This window comes from Microcaecilia unicolor, chromosome 1 (assembly GCF_901765095.1).
Source record: "Microcaecilia unicolor chromosome 1, aMicUni1.1, whole genome shotgun sequence".
NCBI classification, from domain to species: domain Eukaryota; kingdom Metazoa; phylum Chordata; class Amphibia; order Gymnophiona; family Siphonopidae; genus Microcaecilia; species Microcaecilia unicolor.
The window spans coordinates 300,041,673-300,060,382 of record NC_044031.1 but is presented as its reverse complement, the minus strand read 5'-3'; the positions used below and the strand labels follow the sequence as shown (position 1 = coordinate 300,060,382).

At 44.0% G+C, this 18,710-nt stretch overlaps 1 protein-coding gene across 1 annotated transcript in view; it reads right to left on the bottom strand.

The window, feature by feature from the left end:
- The window catches only part of VPS4B (vacuolar protein sorting 4 homolog B), a 121,300-nt gene extending 103,697 nt beyond the window's left edge, over window positions 1–17,603 (bottom strand). The window contains exons 1-2 of the mRNA XM_030207500.1: window positions 17,364–17,603; window positions 9,875–9,986 (exon numbers count right to left, since the gene is read on the bottom strand). Coding sequence (XP_030063360.1) covers window positions 9,875–9,986; window positions 17,364–17,390 — 139 coding nt within the window. The 5' untranslated portion in view covers window positions 17,391–17,603. The remainder of the gene's footprint in view (window positions 1–9,874; window positions 9,987–17,363) is intronic.
- Between the last annotated feature and the right edge of the window lie 1,107 nt (window positions 17,604–18,710).

Below are 18,710 nucleotides of genomic sequence, written 5' to 3'. Positions count from 1 at the left end.
AGAGAATTGAAAAAAAAAAAAAACACAGTGGGCCCTTCCAGATAGTGCAGAAAACTGGAAATGTCAGCAAATGTCTGTCAAATGGAAAGAAACCCTGGGAAAGTACCGGTGAATAATGAGGAAAGTAGAAACAGTAGAATCACCTTTGCAGGAAATAAACAGAGTATCCCAACCGGACCACACCTGGAGCGTTGGCACCCAGCCTAAGCATAAAACCTGATCACTAAAGAAAAGTAGGCTGCTCTGGACTAGAGCACCTGGCAGTGGAACTCTGGCCCCCCAGCAGACAGATTCTGAATTACTCCAATTGTCCACCGTCTCCCCATTTGCACCACAGAACACATGGCTCCGAAAAGAGAGCAGAACTAGGCAAAGTGTGCAGTTACCTCTGTCACCCAGTAGCGCAACCAACGCAAATGAGGGGTGTCTGCCAAAGACGTTAGCTCAGCCAATGCCCGAAACCAAGGCAGACAAGAAATTCGCTAAATGCCAACCCTGACTGCAAAACTGGCAGCTCCGCAGCTGACTGACAGGCAGACTCCTAGAACAAATCGGAAATCTGCAACACCCGCCCAAGGCATGTCCTAGCAGCCGACGAGCTGTAGATAGTCATGGTGGGAGAGCAAAAGCTGCTGGAAGTGCAGAGGAAGGCTGCACTTAACCCACCCTTGAAAGAGTTTGAATTGGAGGGCTCAAAGAGAGATGAACCGAGTAGGAAGAGTAAGAGTTCAAAGAGAAGATGGGCTTTGGGAAATCCATTGCTGAGTCCTGGGAAGCAGCCTGGTTGGGAACTTGTCAGAGAATTACACCCTATAATGAGCAGCATCGGAACCACATATTGCAACAGACGGATCTTGGAATGTTCCCACGCGCTTAGCAGAGATGGGACCACCAAAGAGATGCAAGACGGACATCGACTCATGGAAGAACACTAGAACAATTTATGGATTTGGATTTACTAACCGCCGTTATGAAGATATTCACCCAAAGCGATGCACAGTAGGCACCGTTAAACAGTCATTGTGCCCAGATTTGAATATCTTTACTTTGATGCAGAGACAAGGGGGGGGGGGGGGGGGGGGGGGGGGGGGGGAAGAGAGATCTCAACCCAGATGTGCATCTTGCTGAGTAGCAACAAGAAGAAATGTCTTCTTAGGCTCAGGTCGAATATCCCCTCCAGACACACCAACCAACACTGGGGAAATTGTATATAAGGCCCAAGGCGAAAGAAGAAAGCATCTGGGGAGAAACTTGCAGACACAGCTGATAGGAAGAGTTGCACCTGGGCCCATTGTAGAGGTATGGCCAATCTTAAAAGCCATTCTTGCGAAGGAAGGATGCCACTACCATGCCCTGGGGCTGACACCACTCCACATACAAGCCGTAGTTTCCATGGAGAGATCAAGAACACTGTCATGCAAGTGGAGAACTGCCAGAGCAATCCAGAGAAATGAGACCAAACCACAGTGGTCTATAGAAGGGTAGTTCCAGTCCCCATGGACACTGGAGAGTACGCCTGCTAATAAGACACCCAAGGAGTGAACCTCACTCCCAGCACGGAAAGGTGCAGCTGTGCCTGAGCTAGAACCTTTGGCCGCAAGCAACCTAAGATGAGGCTAGGATGAAGTAAAAGAACTTTCAAATGTACCCTAGGTCCTCAACTAACTGCTCCAGCGCGTCTCTCAACCAAGTAACCTGCAAAATAAAGCCTGCTAAATGTGACCAGATGCTACAGCAGCTATCAAAAGCCTAAGCTAGCACCAACATCCTATCGAGAGTGCCAAGACACGTCTGGCATGGCCGTGCACTGGAATTGGCTGTAAAGACTGCACAGAAAGCAACGCCTCTGCTAGTTCCTGATCATATCCAGAGGCAGAACTAGCTGGAGTAGAACAGCAGTTAGAAAGCAACCAGTGAGCGGAGTCACTGCAAACAGTGGTGGCCGTAGCTGTCATTCAATAGCATACCCATTGTCAGCACCAATTTCAGAGAGAAGAACAGATGGAGAACAGCAGCCCAGGTAAGTTTAGAACTGCGACGCAGCATAGCTATTACGCTAAGACAAGCTTCAATGGCCTGACAATCACAGCTCGGCAAGGGGAAATCCCCTAACGGATAGAAAAGTAGAACATGCCCCTCTGAAACAGAGTGGAGAGCCAAAGCTTCCCATAGGATGCCCAAACCAGCATGTTGCCAGCCAGCCAGTCATTGTCCAGAACAAGCATTTGTTTTCCAAATATCAAGCCCTGCACCAGAGGGAAAACCCCATAAGGTAGCCCTGAGGTTTCCGGTCTGCCACAAATACAATGGACTCTCAGGAGGTCCCTGTGAACAGCGCACCAGTTAGAGAAAACTCACAATCCAAGATGGTTCACCGACACCTGGTGCCCAAAGCATAAACGAAGGCTCTACCAAGCTGCGGGGAAGGAAGGTTTGGGTGGTTCAGTTTTTTTTTTGTTTTAAAGGAACAGCCAACTGAAAAACAAATAGAGGAGACTCTAGAGTTCCGAACTGCAAAGAAAATCAGAGTAGGGAGACTTAATTAGGCCTTGACAGGAGACTCAAGCCCCATGTGTACTGCTCCGCTGCTGTGCTCGGGCTCAGAACCAGGAGCTAATGACACCCCTCAGTAGTACTAAAGGGGAAGAACTGCACTTGCCCCAGGTAGCACAGTCTGAGAAAGACTGCTGCTGCACTGAAGCCACCAAAGGTCACTCAGCCTTTCCAGCCCAGGTGGGAATGAGGGCAAAAAGATGCCTGCACTGCCATGAGGGAAAGTTAGTAGGAAGGTGCCTAATGCACGCCAGCAGGCAACACTGAGGCAGAAGAAAACAGGGGCAGCATAGCAGACCACAATCTCACAAATGGCCTGGAGACCTAGCCGCAGCGGGTTCACCGATGACTGTGGGGAAATGCTGATCTGCTTCCACACCGTCCTTCAACAGTGAGACATGGACTGCCTAGCCAAACAACCTCTGGAGCAGACAGCGTGGGATGAAGGTCCATGCCCTCTCCTGCTGTGAGAAAAGGTCAAGAGGAGAGATAAGAAGGAAAAGATCCAAAAGGCTCCTTTATCTGCGGAGAAATGGCACTTTTTTTTTTTTTTGAGGAAGGAGAAGAGCCGGAGAGGGAAGCAGGATGGGGGGAGGGACCTGGGGTGACCAGGTGTACCCCCTAAAGGTGGCACTGCTCAGTCGCACACTGCAGAGCTCTACTAAACTGAGAAAGGAGCTGCTAACAGATGAATCCAGGAGAACGTGAGAGACCATCCATCCGCCTGCTGGAGATAGAGAATACTGACTGGCCAAGGAGCACTCCGTCTTATAAGACATATCTCCATCTGATGGCAGATGGACACAATCCACATGTCGCTGGATTCATCTGCTGCTAATGTTAAGGAACCCCTGTTTAGCCTCTCCTCACAGGGAAACTGATCCATCTCTTTTTATAATTTCCATTGCTCTTCTCTGTATTTTCTAGCTCTACTATATCTTTTTGGATATAAGATGACCAGAATTGCTGAAAGTACTCATGGTGGTTGTACCAAGGAGTGATACAGAGATTAGAATATCTGTTTTTCTATTCCTTTCCTAATACTACCTAGCATTCTATTTGCGCTTTTTTTTTTTTGGCAGCAAAGGTACTCTGAGCTGAACATTTCAATGTATTACCTACAATGATGTCCAGATCCTTTTCCTGGGAACACAGCATCATATAACCTACAATCTGGATTATGTTTCCCTAAGTGCATCACTTAGCACTTGTCCAAATTGAATTTCATTTGTCATTTAGACACCCACTTCCCCAGTTTTGTAATACTTCCCCACCACCCCAATTTCTCACAATATGCTTGTGATATAACAGCTTTCAGTTTTGTGCAAATCTGATCACCTCAGTTATTTCTTTTTACAGATCACTGATAAGTATGTCCCAATACAGATCCCTAGAACATTCTATTTACCTTTCTCCACTCAGAAAACTGACTAATTAGCCTTACTCAGTCTTATATCTTAACTAGTTAGCAAATCCACAATCACACTGCCTCATATCCCATGATTTTTTTTAATTGAATAAAGTTCCTCATGACAAGCTTCAAGCCTCTGAAAATCCAGAAACACCTACATCAATTGGCTCACCATTATCCACATTTATTAACCCCTTTCAAAAAAAAAAAATTCTACGATTGATAAGCTAAGATACCTCCTTGTTAAATATCCATTTTGGTTCTGACCCATTATTTATCCATATAGTCAGTATTCTTTACAAAATGGTTCAGATAAAGAAGCAGCAGCTCTCATTTCAGTACCTTTCTGGGGGCATGTATGCTTGTTAACTGCAAATGAAGAGCCCAAGGCAAATTTTGCTCATAGATATACCTCAATAAATATATATGTGAGAAACTCTGAACAGTCAACATGACCTCTCCTAGCATATAACTGTTCTCTATGGAAGAACATAGTAACATAGTAGATGACGGCAGAAAAAGACCTGCACGGTCCATCCAGTCTGCCCAAGACAAACTCATATGTGTATACTTACCTTGAATTTGTACCTGTCCTTTTCAGGGCACAGACCATATAAGTCTGCCCAGCAGTATTTCCCGCCTCCCAACCACCAGTCCCGCCTCCCATCACCGGCTCTGGTACAGACCGTATAAGTCTGCCCTCCCCTATCCTAGCCTCCCAACCACCAACCTCTCTTCCCTCCACCTGCTCCGCCACCCAATTTCAGCTAAGCTTCTGAGGATCCATTCCTTCTGCACAGGATTCCTTTATGCATATCCCACGCATGTTTGAACTCCGTTACCGTTTTCATCTCCACCACCTCCCGCGGGAGGGCATTCCAAGCGTCCACTACCCTCTCTGTGAAAAAATACTTCCTGACATCTTTCCTGAGTCTGCCCCCCTTCAATCTCATTTCATGTCCTCTCGTTCTACCGCCTTCCCATCTCCGGAAAAGATTAGTTTGCGGATTAATACCTTTCAAATATTTGAACGTCTGTATCATATCACCCCTGTTCCTCCAGGGTATACATGTTCAGGTCAGCAAGTCTCTCTTCATACGTCTTGGAACGCAAATCCCATACCATTCTCATAGCTTTTCTTTGCACCGCTTCCATTTTTTTAACATCCTTCGCAAGGTAAGGCCTCCAAAACTGAACACAATACTCCAGGTGGGGCCTCACCAACGACTTGTACAGGGGCATCAACACTTCCTTTCTTCTGCTGATCACACCTCTCTCTATATAGCCTAGCAACCTTCTCGCTACGGCCACCGCCTTGTCACACTGTTTCGTCGCCTTCAGATCCTCGGATACTATCACCCCAAGATCCCTCTCCCCCTCAGTACCTATCAGACTCTCACCGCCTAACACAAGTCTCTCGTGGGTTTCTACTCCCTAAATGCATCACCTTGCATTTCTTCGCATTGAATTTTAATTGCCAAACCTTAGACCATTCTTCTAGCTTCCTCAGATCCTTTTTCATGCTTTCCACTCCCTCCCGGGTGTCCACTCTGTTGCAAATCTTAGTATCATTCGCAAATAGGCAAACTTTACCTTCTAACCCTTCGGCAATGTCACTCACAAATATATTGAACAGAATCGGCCTCAGCACCGATCCTTGAGGCACTCCACTACTCACCTTTCCCTCCTCCGAGCGAACTCCATTTACCACCACCCTCTGGCGTCTGTCCGTCAACCAGTTCCTAATCCAGTTCACCACTTTGGGACCTATCTTCAGCCCATCGAGTTTATTTAAGAGCCTCCTGTGGGGTACCGTTTCAAAAGCTTTGCTAAAATCTACGTAGATTACGTCTATAGCACGTCGATGATTCAATTCTCCAGTTACCCAATCAAAGAATTCAATGAGATTCGTTTGGCATGATTTCCCTTTGGTAAAACCATGTTGTCTCGGATCTTGCAACTTATTGGCTTCCAGGAAATTCACTATCCTTTCCTTCAGCATCGCTTCCATTACTTTTCCAATAACCGAAGTGAGGCTTACCGGCCTGTAGTTTCCAGCTTCTTCCCTATCACCACTTTTGTGAAGAGGGACCACCTCCGCCGTTTTCCAATCCCTCGGAACCTCTCCCGTCTCCAAGGATTTATTAAACAAATCTTTAAGAGGACCCGCCAGAACCTCTCTGAGCTCCCTCAATATTCTGGGGTGGATCCTGTCCGGTCCCATGGCTTTGTCCACCTTTAGCTTTCCAAGTTGTTGATATACACTCTCTTCCGTGAACGGTGCTATATCCATTCCATTCTCAGGTGTACTTTTGCCAGTCCCTCGCGGTCCTTCCCCAGGATTTTCTTCAGTGAAAACAAAACAAAAGTATCTATTTAGCAAATTGGCTTTTTCTTCACCATTACCTACATAGCGGTTTGCAGTATCTTTTAGTCTCACAATTCCCTTTTTAGTCATTCTCCTTTCACTAATATACCTGAAGAAACTTTTGTCGCCCCTCCTTACATTTCTAGCCATTTGTTCTTCCGCTTGCGCCTTCGCCAGACGTACCTCTCTCTTGGCTTCTTTCAGTTTCATCCGGTATTCCTCCCCGTGTTCCTGTTCTTGAGATTTTCTATATTTCTGGAACGCTAATTCTTTAGCCTTTATTTTGTCAGCCACTTGCTTGGAGAACCATATCGGTTTCCTTTTTCTCTTGCTTTTATTTACACTCCTTTTACATAAAGGTCTGTGGCCCTATTTATTACTTCTTTCAGCCTGGACCACTGTCCTTCCACTTCTCATACGTCCTCCCAGCCCATCAGCTCCTTCCTCAGGTATTCCCCCATTTTACTACAGTCAGCACGCTTGAAATCCAGGACTTTGAGTTTAGAGTGGCCGCCCTTCACTTCAATGGAGGCACTTTTAAGCTAATACAGGCATCTATTTGAGAACATCTATCACAAACAGCTAAGAGTCTTTTATTGAAATATACAATTTTGCTGGAAGGTGGGGGGGGGGGGGAATTTTAAGGGTTAGATTATAGTAAATTGCACCCATTTATGTACTGACGGACTGCAGAGAAGAGTCAACTCAGGACTAAATCGCCCTATAGCTGATGTTCTATGCCTGTATGCTAGGGAAAGTGGGGCAAGTGGGAGGGAGTAAAAAATACACTATAAAACAACTATAAAAGCACAATACTGAATATTTATGGGAAAATTAGGTTCTTACCGTGATCTGAGGAAATGTTGGCCCACTCCTCGGCAAAGAGGGAAAGACGTCCTCCGATGACAGGACTCGAGGAAAGAGCCAGCGCACCATCATTGAGAGGGTCGCCCCTGAACTCCAGGCCTTGAGCCAGTTGCTGTGGAACGTTTGTCCGAGCGAAAGCAGTTCCTCTGCTGAAAACGGACACAAGAAGTGAACCCAGCAGAACGCCCCGGGCGGTACCTTCGAGCTTCACGGAAGCGAGGTCTGTAAGAGGAGTGGACCGCCGCACCCTTAGAGGAAGGCCGAGGCCTATCTTCAGGCAAGCGCTGGGGTTTAGCGGCACCCAGGCCCTTCACAATTTTCTCCAACTCCTCACCAAACAGGAGAAGGCCTTGAAAGGGCAACTTCACCAACCTTTGCTTAGAGGCCATGTCCGCCGCCCAATGCCGTAGCCAAAGAAGACGGCGAGCCGCCACTGCTACTGCCATGTGTTTAGCCGAAGCTCTGACAATATCATAAAGGGCGTCAGCAAGAAAGGACAAGGCCGACTCCATCCGCGGAGCCACATCTGAAAAGGGCTCCGCTCCATCACCGGGCTGTTCCACTGCCTGTTGCAACCAAGCCAGGCAGGCTCTAGCAGCATAACAACTGCATGCAGACACCCAAATAGTGAGACCTGCAATTTCAAATGACAGTTTAAGTGCTGATTCCAGTCTACGGTCTTGAATATCCTTCAGGGCAACACCTCCTTCAACAGGGAGGGTAGTTCTCTTTGTCACAGCTGTGACTAGGGCATCCACTTTAGGCATAGCAAAGCGAGCCATATGCTCCTCACTCAGAGGGTATAATTGCCCCATAGCCCTGGAAACTTTCAAAGGTCCCTTGGGGTCAGCCCATTGAGCCGAAATAAGATCTTGGATGGAGTCATGCAAAGGAAAGGCTCGAGCACGCTTTTTGGTACTAGCCATCCTAGGATTCACAGAGGAGGCTGTGCCACTGGCAGGGTCCTCAATAGAGAGAGCCTGCAGGGCATCAGAAATAAGCGCTGGCAGCTCATCACGGTGGAAAATCCTCACCGCGGAGGGATCGTCCAGATCCTGAGTCACTTCTGCACCAGACTCTGGCTCCTCAGACCATGAAGGCCTGCCAGAGTCCTCAGAATCCTCGCAGCCCGACCACGGGGGGGAAAAAGGAGATGCAGCACTCTCTGAAGGGGAATGAGTCCTTCTGCGCTTCATATTCTGCCAATTATCAGGGAATAACGCCTCAGAGGGCATACCCAGGCTAGAATCCACTGGGGGGGGGGGGGGGGGGCATTAGAAGAGGCCCGTGCCGGGCTTTGTGGGAGAGCTCTTTTAAGCATGTATGCTTTATGCATTAATAAGACAAAATCAGGGGAGAAAGTCTCACCCTGGGCACCCGGATCTCTGCCGGGGCTAGTAGCTCCCATATCAGCCTCACTCCGAGGCCTCCCCCCGGGCTCAAGACTCTCCGTCTCAGCGGAGGTCACGCCATGTGGTAAATTCAAAATGGCGCCCGCTGCCAGCTCAGAGCGCGAAGAATCGTCGCTCGCCATGCTCGGGCCGGCTCTAACGTCTGTACAGCACGATTTACAGAGCCCCGCTGCTGATCTGCGCTTGCCACACTTGGAACAGTGCTTTACTGTCTCCGCAGCCATCGCCAAAAACGGCGGTAAAATTCAAAATGGCGGTTCGTGCCAAAATCGCCCCGATCGCGGGCCCACCCCGGAGGAGTCAGAAAACACTCTTACCTCACAGGACCGAGTATCACAGCTCTGGTCCCACAGAAAAAGGCAAGGAAAAACCTCTGTTCCAGCGTCTAAGCGCCAAAGCGCGACACAACTTTTTTTTTTTAAAACGCTGTGAGGAAAGCAGAGGTAAATAGAACTCCGGAGGCTCAGGTGAGTGGGAAAGGCAGGGAAAGGGCGAACCTATGTGCCTGCAGCCACTGTTGGTGGGGAAGGACAGGGAAAGCTAAGCAATGTGTCCACATCCACGGAGGTATGGGTAAGGCAGGGAAAGGGCGAACCTATGTGCCTTTAAAGTGAAGCTGCTATAGCCTCCAACACCCCTGCTAACAACTGGCAAAAGCACAGGAGCAACCTCCAGGCAGATTTTAGATGGAGCTCGAAGAAGCTGCAGCCACTCTGCTAGGGGAGATAGAGAATACTGAAGAGAGGCAGTGGAGCAAGCTGGTATGAGGCACTGAAAAAAGTGTGCTCTCTATCTCCCTCTGCTGGTTGATGGACACAACCCATCTGTAATGGCTGCATCTGCTTGATGACAAGAAAATATTCATCTAAGTTGATGACTTGCTCTATATGTTTATTTGGTTCTGAGACACTGTGGATATTACGACTGGAAAATGTACTCTATAAATAAAGAGGCATTCTCTTGTCCTAGAGAAGTTGCTACAGTGAAGTTACATGAATACTTAGGCTGAAGAAGGGCCACAATAGAAAACATACACAAGTAAAAAGGATGCAAAAAAAAAAAAAAAAATACAAAACAAAAACAAAACACAATAGGAAGGAAATTTTTTTCTTTAGTTCCTAAACTGTTGGATGTTTCCAATGCTGCACTCCATCCCTCGGCATGGAACTCGAGGAGCAAATGCTAGCAAGTTATTGATAGAATTAAACTTGTTAACCATCATTTAGTTTAAGAAATTAATCACTTGTAAAGAATATAGCTCACATTTAACAACATGAAGAAAGTACTGCACGGCATGCTGGTACAGGAGAAGGGCCTCTTCATAATTTCCTGCTTTATCCTCTTGAGATGCCTTGCTAGCCAGGTCTATTGCTTTCTGCAGGAGAAACAAAAAGACATCCTTCAATAAGAAAGCATGCAATCAAGATGAAAGAACAGCAAAGTGAAGTTACTCACCTGCAGCAGGTGTTTTCCAGAGGACAAGCTGGACACTGTATTCTCACATATAGGCGACATCATCTGACACAGCCCCAGTACAAATGATACCCAGCGCTCAAGAAAAATCTAGAAGCCTTTGGTGGTGCCACATTTCGCATGCGCAGGTGCCCTTCTGCTCAACATGAATGCACGGGAACAACATTATAGTAAAAAGGCTAATAGAATACAACTCCTAAGAGAAGAAAGAAAAGATGCGAGAAGACACGTTTAGCTGTCCTTAGAGAACATCTGCTACAGGTGAGTAACTTCACTTTCTCCAAGGACAAGCAGGACACTATATTCTCACATATGGTAATCCCTAGCTACCAGGCTCACTGAAAACAACCAAGGGACAACAGGGACTTGCAATGACAAGGCCAACCAGGAACCCAACAACTTAAACTTATATACAGACTTGTTGCGAGTGCAGTCTGGCACAGCGCAAACATGGGCCTAGGAGGGTAGAGTTGGATTTTGGACTCCAAAAAACAAAAAGTAGTGAAATGTTGATGTACTGACAGAAGACCATGTCACAGCTTTGCAAATTTCCTCAATGGAGGCCACTCGAGTGGGCTACTGAAACAACTTTGCTTCTAACATTGAGAGCCACAACATAACCCTCTAGGGCAGGCTTGTCCAATTGTTTATTTTAAATCGGGGGCCACATTTAATATTTTGTAGCATTTGGAGGGCCAAGACACGTGTGTGTGAGCTCAAGCACTCACGCTCTCTCATACATGTATCCCTTGCCCCTGGAATGTACGGTAGCATTGACCCTGTCCATCCTCCTCTCCCCCTGCACCATTCGCCATGACCACGTTTCTTTCTCTCCCACTCCCATGCAGCATTGTCCGTCTTTCTCTTTCCCTCTCTCCTCCTATGCAATGTTTCCCCGCGCTGCTGTCTCTACAGCCCCATTCAGCACTGCCTCCTCCCCCACCTCCTATTCACTATTATCCTGACTCTCTCTTTCTCCTATTCTAGCATTGCCTGTTCTGTCTTTCTCTCCTCCCATCCCATCTTGCCCCATTTGTTTTCATTTCCACCCATCCAGTCTTGCCCTATTTCTCTCTCCTTTTCCATCCATTCAATCTTGTTAATGGAATTTCCTTCCAAAAAATAGTTCAAACCATGTTTAAATCCAGGTTAATACTGCATTCATTAAAAACCTCTCTAGTTCTCTCTCTCCCTCATGCCCTCCCATCCTTCACCTGTTCTCCCTCTCTTATATGTACCCTCCCCCACCCCACCTTCATCCTGTCTCCTTCCCCTCACCTGATTTCTTCAATGGAGACTGCTTTTCTGTGTCGAGTTTTCTGCTGCCCTGTGAGTGGTCTGCAGAAGCTGCAGGTGACGCTCTCAGATGGGACCCTGCTTCTCTACCTCAACTGGTTTCACCAAGAGGGTGAACTGTGCTGCACGGGAAGTTGAGCCTGGTCTCATAGTAACATAGTAAGTGATGGCAGATAAAGACCTGAATGGTCCATCCAGTCTGCCCAACAGTAACATTATCAATTCAAGATTTAAATCAACAATGAACGTGATATTTATATACTTGATCATGGTCTTTCTTTGGTATTTCTGGGACATAGACCATACAAGTTCACCCAACTCTGTCCTTATGTTCCAACTACTGGAGTTGCCATCAAAGCCCACTTCAGCCTATCCGAATCAGTCTTGTCATTTGCGGGACAAAGACCATAAAAGTCTGCCCGGCACTGTCCTCACGTTTCAAATTACTGGAGTTTCCGAAGCTCTCTCCAGCCCATCCTAAACCGGATTGCTATATGTGGGACTTAGACCGTACAAGCCAGCCCAGCTTCGGCCTTAGCTGATGCAGCCAGAGAGTCGTCATCTAAGCGCTAATACTCATCTCCCAATTTCACTGCTAACACTCATCTCCGACATACTCTGGCATAGAGATAAGGTTCATTCCTATCATATGTGCAAAACTGGAGATGATATCCTGAGGGATTCTGCTAACACAGCAGCAGAATGTTGTGATCTAAAGAGCCACACACAAACGCTGTAAATAAGGGCCACAGGCTTACAAGAGAAAGTGAACTCTAGAAATATCTACGTTATGGGGTACTCGTGCATGCAATTCAAGATGACAGCATACAGCTCCCTTCGCCTCAATTTTTATTTCACCTTATCATAAAGACAGAACTACATATTTCATTCTTCCTTCTACTGCAATGGCTTCTCCTAAGCACAGGAAACATTCTTCCTCTCATAACCAGGAAACTAAAAGATTGACGCATAACCCTCCTTCTCCTTGCAAATTCTTGTCAGAGATTAAAGACGACATCTCCCTTCATACTCTATCAAGAACTTTTACAACTTAAAAAGTATAACTAAAGAAAACGGGGCCTCTAAACAAATTTTTTAAATGAAATTACTGCAATTAAACACGTATCTTCACAAAGAATCTCGAATTGCTCAGTGTGACAACTGTCTTGCAGCTCATTATTCTCAGTTACAGCGCATTTCTAGAAAGATTCAAGCACTTGAACAAGATCTAGAAAATCTAAATAATAGATCACGCTGCAATATCATCAAGATTTTAGGTCTTCCGGAAAAATACGATGGTGAGGATATATTGAATTTCTTAACAACTTGGCTCCCGAAAACTCTCCAATTAAACTCCTCTCCTCTAGAATCGGAGCAAACGCACAGAACTCCATTTAATCTTTTACAAGGTGCATCACGCCCCAGGCTGATTGTTGCAAAATCCCCAAGATTTCAACAGGCTCAACTTATTCTGAAGGCTGCAAGATCAAAAGCTCCAATAAAGCTGGATGGTCACATGATTATAATGGCTGACCTTCATAAAAAAGTCCTCAGATGGAAAAGGTTCCTTAATATGCGTCCTTCTCTGAGGAGAATTGGAGCAAAATATGGCCTATTTTTTCCAGCAAACATGCAGATCACTTTAAAAAAAGTGACCAAGTTGTTGGAGGATCCAATTCCTCTACACGACTACCACAGCAAAAAGGTTACTTGGTAATGGAGGATCAGTCTTATACTCAGCTTTTGCCCACATAAACTTTCATTTTTTTCTCAGAAGGGAGTTTCAGACAAAGATGCCTGATGTAATGTCTAATATTTTGATTTCTTTACAGATAATTAAATTGTATTATCTTTCAAATGTTTTTTGAATATTGTCATTTTTGTATTTCTGACATCTCACATTTTGTATGGGTTGAGGTGAATGTTTTAATCTTGTAACTGCTGCATGTAGGCACATAAACAGTTGTCTTAGTACGTTATGGTTATTTCCTTCCTGGTTGAATTGAGCTGCAAGATAATATTTTGTCTCAAGTTTCAATGTTTTCATTTATTATGCTTAATGCATTTTACTTTTCTGTTTTCCTGGATATTTGTCCCATAAAAGTTCTCATGTCTAACAACTTAGATATTATTTCCTAGAATGTTAATGGCTTAAATAATCCTTTTAAATGGTAGAAATTATGGTCCTACATTTGTTCAATTTCCCCATATATTATATTTTTTCAGGAAACCCATTTAATTTCTTAGAGCTCCTTTTACAAAGCGGTTGTAAGCCCAATGTGGGCTTACCGCTCTGTCAAAATGAAGTACCGCCGGGCTACTGCAGAAGCCTGGCGGTAGTTCCCACACCCACCGTGCCATCATATCTGGCGCTACAAAAACTTTTACATTTTTGTAGTGCCGGTTTGTACCTGGCAGTAATCGGGCAGTGGCACGCATTGCCCGGTTTCTGCCAAGTTATCATAGAAGCCCTTACCTTCACCTCAATGGGTGGTGGTAGGGGATACCCCTGAAAGGCGCAGCAAGTGCTTCACTTGCTGAACAGCCATTTCCTGGAAAAAAAAAAAAAAAAAGATGTACCTTTTATTTTCTGTGATAAAAAGGGAGCGTGCCTGCGTCAAACACGTGCTGACTCCAGTGCAGGCCCCTTTTGCCACTGCTTGGTAAAAGGTGCCCTAAATATACTAAGGTATTATATCCCAAGCAATAAATACAAAAATGGTACAGCTATCCTTTTTAAATCTACTCTTCCCCTAACTATAAATTCCAGGTTATCCGATACTGAAGGTAGATCGGCCTATATGATTGGATCATTATGCAATGTTTAAGCTATAAATTATGATAATTCCCAATTTTTCAATTCTTTAGCATATACTTGCTTCGCTTGCTTTAATTGTCTGATTCTAATTATATTAGGTGGCGATTTTAATTTCTCAACAATATGCTTGATAGGAAGTAACGATGTCTCCCTTCTTCCTCTAAAAATACAGACCTCCTTTTGCATATAATGGATGAACTTAATCTATATGATATTTGGAGTTTAATGCATCCATCAGTAAAAGATTTCACTTTTCATTCACAGATTTTTTTCTTATATCTGATACTTTGGTTCCTCTTGTTAATACATCTGAAATCCTACCTAAATTTCAGATCATGCACCTGTTTCTTTGCATTTAACATTGTTAAGCACTGAAAATAAGAATAAAACTTAGAAATTCAATGCTAAATTGATTAACGAAAAAGGGTTTACAGAACTCATACAAAAAAGTATATATGATTATTGTCAGTTTAACAAAATATCTGATACCTCTATTGATAGCTGGTGGGATGCCTTTAAGGTCTTTATCAAAGGGATCATATCTGGCTTTACCATCAAATTACAAGAAGAAAAAAATATTGTTTAAATTAGAGAATGACAGACAGAATTATCATACAACCCCTTCCTATGCTATATTTCAAAATTCGTGCAAATTGTGTTCAGAGTATAATGATGTCCACAACAAACTAGCATAGAATCAACTTATTTCACTTGGGGAGCCCCGGCAGTAGTTCCCACCTCCAGCATGCGCCATTTCCGGCGCTACAAAAATATTTCATACTTCTGTAGCACTGGGGCTCGCTGTGTGCTGCCCAGTTCCTGCTGGGCTGGCAAGCGCGGAAGCCCTTTCCACCACCTCAATGCTTTTGTTAGTTACAACTTAGCCATTCTTTAAGATGTCGTAACTGGGACCTAAGATAATAATAATAATAATAATAATAAGAGCTCAATAAATATGGACACCACAGAAGATGAATGTAGCTGGCCTATTTGCCCATACTCAATATTGGTCATGCATAACTCATAAAGGCACCTTATTACATATGCTGTATGAATGCCATCTCACGTATTTATTTTGGACTAATGTATGGAACATATCACCACTGTTACAAGTCCCTGAACTCTTATTTCCAGGTAAAACGTTTTTTGGCTCCTTAGGTCTTAATAGACCCTTTGACAATTACAACTTCAAACTATACATATCTACAGTAATTGCTCTTAAAATTGTCCTAATTGGAAGGATAACTCACAGCTTTAAATACATTTATGGTGGCATTCCGTATTACAAGTTCACATATTTGAAGTCTCTCTTGCTAATAAACTTCAACTCTCTATACGTGTTGACAAAATATGGAAACCTATTAAACATTATCTTCTTTCTCAGTTTAACCTAATAATATGTACACACTATGAATACATTCTCTCAAATACCTGTGTACTTTTGAAACCATGCAAATTTTTAGTTTCTCTTACATATATAAACCCTTTATTTTTCTCCTTTTCTTGCTACTATCACTTTATCATGTTATTTAGGACCCTGTTTTTGTCATATATTATTTTTTTATGTTCTCTTTACTGTTCCATCAGACTACCAGGACATTGTTCTCCACTGACATACTGACTATTGTATATGTCTCTCTCTCTTTTTTTTTTTTTTTTTTGATATGTTTAAAATTTCAATAAAATGTCTTGGAATAAAAAAAAGAGCTCAATAAATACATTACTTGAGAAATTTAAGTCTATTTCACTTAAAGCTTCTTCTGTTTTTTTACAATAAAATATTTCAATTTTTGTTTAGGCACCCAAAAAGTGTGGGAAAGAGACATCAATGGTCAACTTTCTCAAGATAAATGGTGTGTTTTGGCTGCTAGGCCCTACAGCATCTCTAACCTCTTCTACATCACACAATCCATGTATTTTTCTACACTGACCTTTATGGACTCCAAGGAAATCTAAATCATTTGGCCTGTCACTGTTTGACCTATGCTGGCCCTGTTGTAATAAAATCGGCACACTCGGCCACATAATTTGGATGTGACAACCTCCAAACCTTTTGGTTAGATATATTTTTATTTTTTGTTACATTTGTACTTCGCGCTTTCCCACTCATAGCAGGCTAAATGCGGCAGCCAATGGAGGGTTAAGTGACTTGCCCAGAGTCACAAGGAGCTACCTGTGCCGGGAATCGAACTCGGTTCCTCAGTTCCCCAGGACCAAAGTCCACCACCCTAACCACTCCTCCACTCTATAACTCCACTTCTATAACAATATTGGATAAATTGCAGAAGATCTTCATTTTTACTGAAAATTTATCCTCTCACCACATTTGGAAAGCCTTATCGATAAAAATTTTACTATTTGACGAAGATAAAGCACCATTTTCTTATAAGTATAGCTTTGAAGCTTATTATTAATAACTGGAAAGATAATTCACAACTGACAGTTTATATGTGGTGAAATTGGGTAATACTATTCAAAAAGAGTACGCTTGCTATAGTCAGGAAATAGTAAACTTTAGATTCAGATTTATCTAGTAACACAAACACTGCTAAAAGATACAGAAGTGGTTTATCTGTATATTTATTGCAGCTCAATTTCTTGAGATTTTCTTATTTTGGTTTTGCGTTATTGTTAACTCAAAATTTTCAATAAAGACATTTGAGGAAATAAATATCAGTATAAACCACTTAAGTTAAATACTTAAGCATATTTAAGTTTTTCTTTATGCTCTCATTATCTTCTCTTGAAGTTACCTGCCCAACTGTCCTATATAAGGCAGGTCTTCTCCTTGAGTCAAGGACTTAGGAGGGTTCATTCAATGAAGTTACCCCGCCCTGCTACTAGCAGCCCCTTTATTTAAAGCTCCCTTTCTATAAGCGAATTAGGACACCAGTCTCAACATGGGGGGACGACGACACAAAAGCTGTTACTATATACATGTACATATAAACAAGAGGAAAGGGGTTTGAACACGTCACAGCTGATGTCACGGGAGAGGGACAGTGTGGGCTGAGCTGTGAGCTCCTCGACTTGTTAGCTGCAAAAACACTTGTGTGATAACAGTTGAGCGGCGGAAATCAGGGTCATATGTCACTAAGCGCATGGCGACGCTACCCCCGGTCACAGGGCGACAGGGCAGCAGATACCCTTTTCCTCAATTCTTACCTGTAGTTTGGTGCCGTTGGCTGCCATAGCCGGGCGTGCTTTTTAATCTCAGGGCCTTGGGGGCCGGCGGGCGACTTCAGGGTTTGAGTCCGGACCTCCCTTCCTTCAGCTGGTGGTCGGTTGACAGAATCTTGGTATTTCTTTCTCTCTCTCTCACGGTACGTCGCGCGCTCTACTTCCTCATCCGAGAAACAAACCCGGGCCCTACTTCCGCCTGCGTCAGCCGTCACGCGCCGTGATCCCACCCCAAACCTAAACGCCTCACTGAAACTCTGACGTCACCCAAAAGCCTCTGCTCCCGGAAACGAGAAAAAATTAACCACACGTCTTCCTTACGGTTTGAATAAACGGGATCATTTCCATTGGTAAGGACGGAGGTACGGGGGAGTTGTGAGAAGTGTCATCACTGGCTTTACGTGTTCTAATTTTCTAAGGTTATCAATAGAAATCAAACAAAATAAAACATGGAAAGAAAATAAGATGATACCTTTTTTATTGGACTAACTAATACGTTGATTAGCTTTCGAAGGTTGCCCTTCTTCGTCAGATCGGAAATAAGCAAATGGCTAGCTGACAGTGTATATAAGTGAAAACATTCAAGCATTACTATGACAGTCTGACAGGGTGGGAAGGAAGTATGCTGGGGACATCAAAGCATATCATTGATATTCTAACAGGATGGGTGTGGATAGGTGAGGGGAGGGTGATCAACAGAGACATCAGCTTTATGGTTTATAAGGGCTTACGAAACCCAGATCCTTGTAAGTCCTTTCTGTTGTGTGTTAAAATATTCAATCATTCAGACTTCAAAGGTCTTACGTTCTTGTATGGTTTTAAAGTTTTAAAGATCTACAACCTATACTCCAGGAGGATGAATTACTGAAAGAGATATTCCCATCCCCACCAGTACTGGCCTTCCGACAGCCACCCAACTTAAAACACAAGCTAATTCATAAGTAACTTCCATCACAGACTGAAAAGGAACAGAAGGGCAACACTTTCCTGTAATTTATCCCGTTGCAAAACTATGCCAAAATATTTCACAGGACCCCACAGTTATCCACAAAGGAAAGATATTCCACATAAAGGGATCTTTCACTTGCTCATCTTCCAATGTGGTATATATCATTCAGTGTAAAAATGTAACGAAGGATGCTATATTGGAGAAACAGGCCAGATGCTTAAGACAAGATTCAATTTACATAGACATCACATGAACAATACAGCCAGTAGGGCCCCCACTCCGGTGGGACAGCACTTCACAGAACCAGGACACTGTACCAGTGATTTCACAGTGAGAATACTGAAAGGTAACTTTAAAACCATACAAGAACGTAAGACCTTTGA